Source organism: Prunus mume, linkage group LG6 (assembly GCF_029339155.1).
Source record: "Prunus mume cultivar Tortuosa linkage group LG6, ASM2933915v1, whole genome shotgun sequence".
In the NCBI taxonomy this organism is placed as follows: Eukaryota; Viridiplantae; Streptophyta; class Magnoliopsida; order Rosales; family Rosaceae; genus Prunus; species Prunus mume.
In genome coordinates this window covers 16,752,257-16,762,722 of record NC_142703.1, presented here as the reverse complement: position 1 = coordinate 16,762,722, position 10,466 = coordinate 16,752,257, and the positions used below count along the sequence as shown (strand labels likewise).

At 38.7% G+C, this 10,466-nt stretch overlaps 1 protein-coding gene across 1 annotated transcript; it reads left to right on the top strand.

Annotated features, from left to right (window-relative positions):
* The first annotated feature begins 3,625 nt into the window (after positions 1–3,625).
* On the top strand, positions 3,626–5,819 carry LOC103335488 (protein JINGUBANG). Its single transcript, XM_008238500.3, has one exon. The coding sequence runs from the start codon at positions 3,752–3,754 to the stop codon at positions 5,219–5,221; it is 1,470 nt and encodes a 489-aa protein (XP_008236722.2). The 5' UTR covers positions 3,626–3,751; the 3' UTR covers positions 5,222–5,819.
* Positions 5,820–10,466: the final 4,647 nt, after the last annotated feature.

Genomic DNA, 10,466 nt, shown 5'->3' with positions numbered 1-10,466 from the left:
ATTGTGAAATCTTTTCTAAACGAGACCATTTTTGTAAGTACTTTAGCTTGACTCCATATGATATGCACCCAGGATTGAACTCCAGTGAGGTTTCTTTCCTCCAACGTAACCCCAAAAAAAATAAAAAATCTTGTTTCCTTCCATACAAATAGCTACATTTATATACTACATTATGGTCGCCATAATATCGTTGGTCTAAAAATTTGTACACGATTCTAGAATTTAAACTTGTCACTAGTGGCGGAGCTAGCTAAGGCCCACAAGGGTCAGCTGACCCTCCTCCAATTTATGCAACAAATGCATTTGTTATGTGTTATATTTGATTTTATTGGGTTTCTTTTATAGATGACCCTTCTAACTTTCTAACTCTAGTTAATTGTTATTCTTTACTTCTATATTTTTTCCTATATTTATCTTTACTTCCTTCCTTTTTAACTTCAATCTTTCTATTCTTTCATTTATTGAGTTCTCTTACAGTTTTTGTTATTGAATCGGCCATCAATCAAGTAAATCTCTCAATAGCTATTCAGTTCTCTTTTGAGCAATGCTTTATGATTTGATTCATGTCAAATTATTTCTTTGTAATTTATTATGCGATGCGGGTTATGATTTTGAAAGATAACAATTAAAATATACAATAAAAAATATATTATGTTACTATTCACAATTTTTCTAGACTAATAATGTTGACCCTCTTTGAGAGAATTCCTGGTTACGCCACTGCTTGTCACGAAAAGAAAAGCAGTGAAGTACACCTTTTGCGGGCCTAAAAAAAATACGAGTATTTATATTATCATGCGCATGCAGCTGACCTAGTTTCCATAAATGCAGTTTTCGGACTTTTCGTGAGGTTGCACTAAAAAGTCAGCTCGGTGATAAAATTATTGTTCAAATTATCCAAAAAAGCTGCTATAAACAAATTATATTCTTACCTACCTTGCTATCCACATTGTAATAATACATTGAATAAGTAACATGCAAGAAAAGCTTCTTTTCCCACCAAGCAGCAACTCTTCTGGATATTGAAAAATCACAAAATTTAGATTTTGATGACATACTAAGGACAACTATACCGTACATATCCCGTAAAAGAAATATCTTGAATAACATCAAAGGCACCTCATATCAAAAACAAAACTAAATAACTCGTTAAACAAAAGCAGCTGATTTCCTCATTCCTCTTTTCTCCACTTGCACTCCATTTTGCTTTTTTAAATAATTTTTAATTAATTTTATTCTTTCTTTTTCCTATTCTATCCTTACCCTACATTGGTTTCTTTTTTACTTCACTTTTATATTATTTCTTTTTCTTTGTACTTAATTTTTCAACTTCCACTCCATTTTCAGTATTAAAGGGAAAAAAAAAACTTAATTTCTTACTCGATTAAAGGAAAAAAAAAATACTAAAAATGGAGTGCAAGTTGGAAAATTAAGTATTAAAAAAAAAGAACTAATATACAAGTGAAGTAAAATAAAATTAATGTAGAGTAAAGGTATAATAGGAAAGAGAAAGAATAAAATTGATTAAAAAATATTAAAAAACAAAAAAAAGTGTAAGTAGAGAAAAGAGAAGTGAGGAAATCATATCTCTAAACAAAAACATCGATGAGTTGTTTGTTACATCGTGAATTGAACTCGTTCAAAGTTTCGTAATTGCATAATTAAGTATACAATTCTACTCTTCTTTCACTTAATTCAAGATTATTTTAATCTGTCAATCATTCGGATTGCTGGCCTCAAATACGTAAACAACATAGGAGGGCAAGTGTCAATTAAACTCGAAGCCATTTCCAGCTTCTTAGAACCCCTTGTCAGTAAAACCCAGCTGACATTTGGCTTAATCCGTCATGCTCATGAAGCGTGACCTAATCCCCCAAGGACGTGTGTCGGCCTAAAAGACGGCCAATTGGCAGACCTAATTTTATCGGATGACGTGGAATATATACGACAAATAATTTTGATTTATTTAGGTATAACTTTTTGGTCTTGCTTGGGTGTGCTAAATAAACTGGTACGTGGCTGCCGGTCTCTTTCAGGCTTCACCAATACTTCGCTCACAGGTGACGACCCATTTTCATTGAGCCGTTGACAAATTGGCACGCTAAAAAGGTGAACCATGAAGCGGTTTTGGCGCGCCACGGTGTTGTTAAATGTAGTTAGGCCAAAGGCCTGACAGGGTTTGGAGCTTATATGGAACCAAGCATGTATACGGTTCACCAACCTTTACGACTTGGAAACAAACAAACAATTTGTGCACTATATTGAACATGTGGTACATTAGTTTTTCATTTTTATTCGACAATTTTTTCGTTCGCGAAACTTAAACTCATAACCTCTTCCGATAAAAATGAAATCGAGTTCGACTAAATTAAATGGTTCGCACGAGATGAGTAATTTGAGAACGAAGCTTATAAGAATTAAAGGTACTTAAAACATAATTTGATCTTAACTGTTACAATAACAAGTTTTTGCATTGCTGATCAACAAACATCGATTGATTGGATGATTGATGAGACACAAAATTAGTTATCCACAAGGACGGTTAACCATCTTATAGAAAATATGAATTGATCAAATAAAACGGCTAGCAGGGGCCTTTTAATTTGGATGATTTGATTGTCAACCAATAAATAGTAAATAGTGTGTAAGTAAGTACTGGAAGGGAGATAATGGTAGTAGGGTCCGTTCTTAATGGCCACCTCTAAAGCAAATTACTGGAATTCTTGATGATCATTCAATTTGTACTTTTCTATGGCTAAGGATTTTTTTTTTCTGATGATCATGCAAGTTCTTTTCACTATATTTCTTGTTTGCCACTATGTGCATATAAATATTATAATATAGTACTTAAAATTGAAAACAAAACCTTTCGTGTTACTTCTTCTAGAATTAGAGAAATTATACAGTCTCACTTTTCATTTATTTATTTTCCACTCGAATTCATTCACATGTTAGTCTTGAATTTTTTATTAAATTTCATAAATCGATGGAAAAGATAGTAATACTCGTTAAAAATAGTAAGGTCTAAATTAAACGAGTTTGGTAATCGCAGTGCAATATTAAAAACGATATGCACCTAAACTGCAATTCCAACTGCCGTCCAAATTGCGAAATTTTACCCTTTCATCTTCAAACCGCCATTACTGTTAGGCGAATTTAATCCATGAAAACCGATTTGCATGTGTGCATGTGAAGAGAACTGAGGAGAGAGCCAACATTCATGAACACAGCAAAAACGATGTCGTGTCAACGCAAAGAAAACGAAACGTAAATTCTTGACCAACTGAAAGGTCAAATCTTCAACGCAGCTGAGAAGTCAAAAGAACCGAGTCTGAAAATACGCTTTCATCATATATCCGCATGTAACAATAATCCACACGTATCCTCCAAAAAAACCCGTTTCGTCTTTTTCTCCAAAAATACGTGTGGGCATCAAATTAATCTCTGGAAGGAAAACAAATTCATTCACAACAAAAATCAGTTTTTTCGTTATAATTACCGGCACACCCGGTTTCCCGGTTCAAAACAACCACGTCTCATCCCAACACGTGGCACCAACCCACACCCACCACTCTTTCATCCCCTCCTATTTATATATACTCCCTCAGTCCTCTCAAACTTTCCAAATCTCTGAAACAAAAATTTCCTAAATTTTCTCTCACTTTCCGTCAAAATCCTCTCAATTTTCTCATTATCCTTTTTTTTTTTTCTTTTCACATTTAGCTTGCCCTTCTCCTCTCATCAATTGTAAATGAGAAACGAAAGAGGAGGTACAATGGTAGCAGAACGAAATGCTCTCCACCACAGACCGAGATTCGAAGCCTTCTTGCATTCCTCCGACCCCTCCCTGCCGTCTCCGGCAAACGCCGGGAACCACCAAGATCCCAACAGCGACATCAACAACAACAACAACGATTACCCTACACGTCGTAGCAGTGCCTCGGCGACCAGCCCTATGTACGACGCCAGTACACATGGTAGCAGCGCAGAGGCATCTCCCTACGCCATGTCCCCGTGGAACCAGGCGTCCGCGTCGCCATACAACAAGTCCCCGTGGATAACCCCGTCGCCCTTGAATCCACTCGAGGAGAATTTCCCTGTGAACGGACTCATCGGGTCCTTAGTTCGGGAAGAAGGCCACATATACTCCCTGGCTGTCAATGGAGACTTGCTCTACACCGGGTCGGATAGCAAGAACATCCGGGTCTGGAAGAACTTGAAGGAATTCACGGGTTTCAAATCCAAGAGCGGGTTGATCAAAGCGATTGTGATATCGGGTGAGAAGATATTTACGGGACATCAGGATGGCAAGATCCGAGTCTGGAAAGTGTCCACTAAAAACCCGAGTAATCACAGACGGGTTGGAAGCTTGCCGACTTTGAAAGATTTTATTCGGAGCTCAATGAACCCGAAGAACTACGTGGAGGTCCGGCGGCATAGAAATGTCGTCCGGATCAGACACTTCGACGCGGTGTCGTGCATGAGCATGAACGAAGATCAAGGCCTTCTTTATACTGGTTCGTGGGACAAGACTTTCAAGGTCTGGAGAATTGCCGATTCCAAGTGCTTGGAATCGGTGGCGGCTCACGAAGACGCTGTCAATAGCGTCGTTGTGGGTTTCGAGTCGTTGGTGTTCACCGGGTCCGCGGACGGGACGGTGAAGGTTTGGAGGAGGGAGTTGCAAGGGAAAGGAACGACGCACGTGTTGGTTCAGACGTTGCTGAAGCAGGAGAACGCTGTGACGGCATTGGCCATGAACCAGGAAGCGGCGGTCGTCTACTGTGGGTCGTCGGATGGGTTGGTGAATTATTGGGATTGGGAGAAGCACTTGTCCCACGGTGGGGTTCTGCGCGGCCATAAACTGGCCGTGCTGTGCTTGTCCACGGCTGGGAACTTGGTGTTCAGCGGATCGGCGGACAAGAACATCTGCGTGTGGAGAAGGGAGGAAGGCGGGGCACACTCGTGTCTGTCTGTCTTGACGGGTCACACTGGACCCGTCAAGTGCTTGACAGTGGTGGAAGATTACGGGACGGAGGATAAGGTGGATCAGCGGTGGGTGGTGTACAGCGGGAGCTTGGATAGGTCGGTGAAGGTTTGGCGCGTGTCGGAGGACGCGCCGAACTTGAGTCAGGTTATGGCGTTGGAGAAGGATGCTTATTCGGGCACCAGCAATAACAACAAGACCACCCTAGTCACTATTAAAAAATTGGGAAAGCCTTGAAAGCATAAAGGTCGTAGAGAGTATACTTAAAGCCGACGCTCCTTGAATGAGATCGTGCAGTACACTCGCCGTCTGTTCTCTGGTGGCCCCTACAGTAAGGTGCCAAAAATGTTCAGACGAAGGAGAGGGGCACCGCCCAAGCCAGACCAGGTGATGAGTGGTCCGTGGAGGACCACCTGGTTTTGCTTTCAAGAGAAGCCTTGGCATGAAGGGCTAGTAAATAACTTGCAGATTACTATGAATATGACAATATGAGATGAATGCCGAAAAAGAAGTACAAGACAAGATCCCCAAAAGCCTATATGTATAGAGTCCTGCATGACCTAATTCAATATTATGAAGCAAATGCAAATGGACCGACCATATTTTGCCAGAAGAACATTTGTTTTCCTTCTTAATTATGGTCATATATGTCACATAGCCTATGTGTTCTTTCTTTGGTTTTTTCATTTTTATTTCTTAGCATATTACAAACCCAATTAGCCATTTGCTTGTTTTGGGTATGTGTTATTGAGATGTAAATATTTTGGTTTCTTGTTGTGTGAGGTTTTATCAAAGTTATGGACAATTAAATGAAAGAAAATTGAGCCCATGATTATTTGTTCTCTTATTTTATTATTTTATTTTTTTCCAGAATATTTCTTATTGAGAAGGGCGATAATACATTAAACTCACACACACTACACGAATGCTAAGACTCGAACCCATAACATTTTAGTAGTGAGTCATTTGCTCGCTTATTGTAAGTTCGTTATTTTTCTTTTCTTGGTACCTAGAATAAATGAAACACAAGCAATGCAAGCAAGCTGTACTAAGAGTGAGAATATATAGATATACAAGCAATGTAGAAAAGGGAAAGTTTGAAATATATGGACAATTTTCTTTGTATTGTATGGTCCAATATTTGAAACTGGTGAATAGTATATCGAGCACCATTTCACACTAGTCCTGAAGTTTCTTGAAGAGAAAGCAAAGCCCATTTCTACATTTATATTTGTAATTAGAATCTCTTGACTTGAAAGTCTTGAACATGCATATGCGACCGAAAGTTAACCCAGAACTTGAAAAGTCCCCACCCGGTTGTTGCTATAAAGTCTAAAATATCATTCTCAAAAGTTGGAAAACCCCTCAACACAGGAAAAATGGTTATATACATAAGTATTGCGAACCCTACCCCAGTGAACGCAAAATCTGTATGAACTCGAACTCGAATTTGAATTTGAATCAGAATTCGAACTCGAGCTCGAATGACTAAAAATGTTATTTCTCTCAAACTAATTTGTTGGTTGTGAGACAAGGATTCTATCAAACAAATTATCTTCGAAGGATATAAAATGTACCTACCTTGTTTTTTTTTTTTTTTAAAGACAAAACAAAAAGTTACAAACGGAATCCTATAGGGATCCCTAAAGACCTAATATCAAAACGAAGGATTAGAAAAACATATATGAGGAAAAGGATTAGCATGTACCTACAACGGTTTGCAATCTGGCTACAATTTAGTTTCTCATTAATGAGAATAAGAGATGTTCACTTCTAATTGCATAGCTCATAGTTCATAGGAGGGCCTTTAAAAAAAGAAAAAAAAGAAAAAAACGAAAAAAAAACCATGCCTTAGGAGGGGGCTGAATGAATGGGCTTCAAGGCTGTAGAACAACCATGGATTAGAAGAGAAAAACTGGTGTTGGGCTTACAAGGTGATGGGTTGGACTTCAACCAAAAAAAAGAAAAAAAGGTGATGGGTTGGAGATTTAGGCTATTCCACAGGCACCCAAAAATTTGATCAATACACACCTAAACCCTAAATACACAAAATTACCAATAACAGTCCAACTTTGTCTACAACAGACCCCCAATGGTTGGAATATCGGGGACGTTGTTTTCTCTAAACAAAGAACGGTTCTAACGCAAAATTAGAAAGTTTTAAATTTTTAGGTTTTTTAGGTTTTAGACATAAAAAAATTTTCACTTTTGGAAAAAGCCAAAACTTTTTCAAAAAAGACAAAAAAACCACTCAACTTTCAAATCAAAGACATGCAAATGTATTGGATTCCTTAGGAAATCTAAAAATAAATAAGGGCATTTTTGTCCATTTTTGCTTCTTTTAAAATTTTTCTCTCTCCTTTTGCTTTTTCCAAAATGTCCCTAAATTTTTTTGACCGTTGGTTTTTTTTTTGTTTTTTTTGTTTTTGTTTCGATTCCCTCTTTTCAAACACCGCTTGTATTTTTTATTTTTATAGTACAAGTGATTGGGAAGGAAGTTTACACTACTTGTACAAAACAGTTAAATAATTACAGGGTAAAATTGGAAAATTTATGCGTCCAAAGAAAACTCTTTGTTTTAAAAATAGTTTACATAATAATTCTTCATATGACTAAATCAACCACTAGTTATATTGAATAATATTCATTTATATTTTATAGAGTTGGACGAATTGATCAAACGAAAATGCAGCGAAAAAATATATATTACATTATCTTATACATTGGTAAGTATGAGACTAGTTAATCTTTCATTTTGACATGAGTTTAGCAGTCCTTAGGTGTTTTTGGTGGGTCCGGTATTAGCAATTTCATCTAAGACTAGGATTAGATGAAACAAATATGATACTAAATTTAGTCAAAATCAAACCAAGCCAAGCTTGTATAACAAACGGCCCCTATGACAAGACCCGCCCTGAAATTCCTCGGAATCTGGGACGGACCCGCCTAATTCGACATCAACCCGATCTTTGGGCCCACTTACTAAAGATCGAGACTTTCTACCAAAAATTTGGCGAGTCTCCCATGTAAATTGAACATTTCAAACTTCAACATATTCAAAATTCTACAGATTAAATACAACCAACTGGCATCATGCTTTACAAGCAATAAAATAATTTACAAACAAGGCCTCTGGGCCTCACAAAATTTAAACCCTCAGCGTCTGAGCATATCTACGAATTCAAAATACAACCAAGTAGTTTAGCGAAAGGAAAAAGTACCAAGAGTCTCTACGAAGACTCGAGTTCCAAGATGCACTGTCCGGCTGCAACGCTCGATCGCTCTTGGTGCGCAAAAAGAAAGTTGTGAGTGGACATAAATCAAATTCAGTTCAAGTGAAATCAAAGTAGTATAACCCCCACCTTTATTAAAACATGCAATGAAACCATAAACATAACAAAACCATCATAAACAGTATATAAAGATATACTAACACATATATACCGGATCTCAAATCCGTAATCCGTGAATAATGCTTCACGAAATCCACTACTCAACTTAAGAGTCCCGAGAGCAGACTCTCGTGAAGCGTACTCGAGGAAGTATCCTTACCGAGAAATAAAACGAAAGAACATTCATTCATATATATATATATATTCATATATACAAATACATACATAATAATAATATGATATAACATAATAATAATAATAATAATAACAATAGTATATAAATATAACCAACATTTAATTGTACCGGGGAAACAATTCAACCGGGGGACTGTTTGACTAGTCCACATGGCAGAGCCATTCCTCAATTCACCATGTGTCTAGGAAATGAGCCGTCCAACTGGGGGACTAACTCTCAGCCAGACGCATACAGCCGACACAGTCAAAACTTGTACACTGAAATACCAGTCCTACGCGCGTAGACTACCTCAAATCCAGGGTCCATAGCAACATCCCCTCAAGGATGTTCTGAGTTCTAATAATTTCAAAAGTATTCAATATCCGTAACCAAATTTAGATCAGGGGAGGTACATGAATTAGTGCTTAACGCACTCCAATTAACAGATCAAACATTACCTTTCCATAGCTCATATTAACCACCACGTACCCCATGCATAGACGCATGTAAATATAGCTTCTCAAAATTCAAATATCATAATAAGTTTTATGAAAACCTCGAATTTCCATTCGAGCGTATATAAATAATTAATAGACATAATAAAACAATATGCTATATTTTCATGAATAAAATCATACTAAGGTTCAAAAGAAAAGTTCACTCACAAGTAGTCCCACACAGCTTGACCCTTAGAGGGTCCCGCCTCTGCGTATGTTGGGTGAGTACGATTGAATACGAAAATGCGATGAATATCAAGCGCTTCAAAACAGAACTTTAAAATAAAACCCTAGCTTCCCGGGAGTTCCTATAGGTTTTACGAGATCTAGGATACACGTCCTGTAAGTTTGGTCGAAACGGACGGTTAGATCGCTCACGATCGCACGATTGGACGATTCTGAAACCCTCACCCTAGGGTTGGCATTTTCGGAGTATCCGGGACTCCGTTTTATGATCCGTCGAATCCTACACGATCCTAAGGGTATCTAAAGGAACATATTTCAATTTGAAAACGATCCAACGGTCGGAACATATTGAACCCGAATAACGCACAATATGCGATAACCCGTTCGATTGTCAAACGACCTCGGAATCGAGATCCGCAAAATCCTACGCACTCGCAACAACGTAAAGATCACATTGGAACAGTTTGCAGCTCCACCACACTTGCCCACGCGCCGCCACACTCGCTGGCAGCAAGCGGGTGTGCAGAGAAATTCCGACGACGGAAAATTTCCAAATCACAAGTCACCCTCCCGGCTACAGATCCTACTCAACTAGGGAAGCACTTCATTCAACTACGGCCAAGCCCAAAACCACCAGGAACTGGCCGGAATTTCGAATTGAAAACCGGCCAAGAACCTAATTCGAAAATAACTTCCAAAACCTCAAAATCGTTTCCATCCTAAGCAATAGGCGGCTAGAACAGATAAAAAGAGGAAGAAACCTCACCTCAATCACCGGAAATGGGCGGTTGGAGTGGCGGCACAACGATCGAGAAATCCCGATTGAGCGATCCGCCGTCGATTTTTGAGTTTTCCGTGGGAAATTGGTCGGTCAGGGACTTCACTACGAGTCGAGCAGGACCGTCTCGAGAGGTGGCGGATGTGGCGGCGGGGCGGTGATTTCCATCTCGGTGACGCGAGCACGCGAGAGAGAGAGAGAGAGAGAGAGAGAGAGAGATAAAAAAACAAAAAAAATAATCTGATTTTTAACCCCATCCCTTCTCAAATTAATTACGGTTTTGCCACCGAAGGAAACTTGATCGCCGAAACCTCATTACCATTCCGAATCGAGTCTACCACATGTCCACGGACTCACCTCAAAGCGATCAATTCAAAATAAATATCAAACACTGCCCCAAACTCCCTCTCTGGATTAAGAAAATGATCGAACTACCCCGCCCCAAGGGTAATTC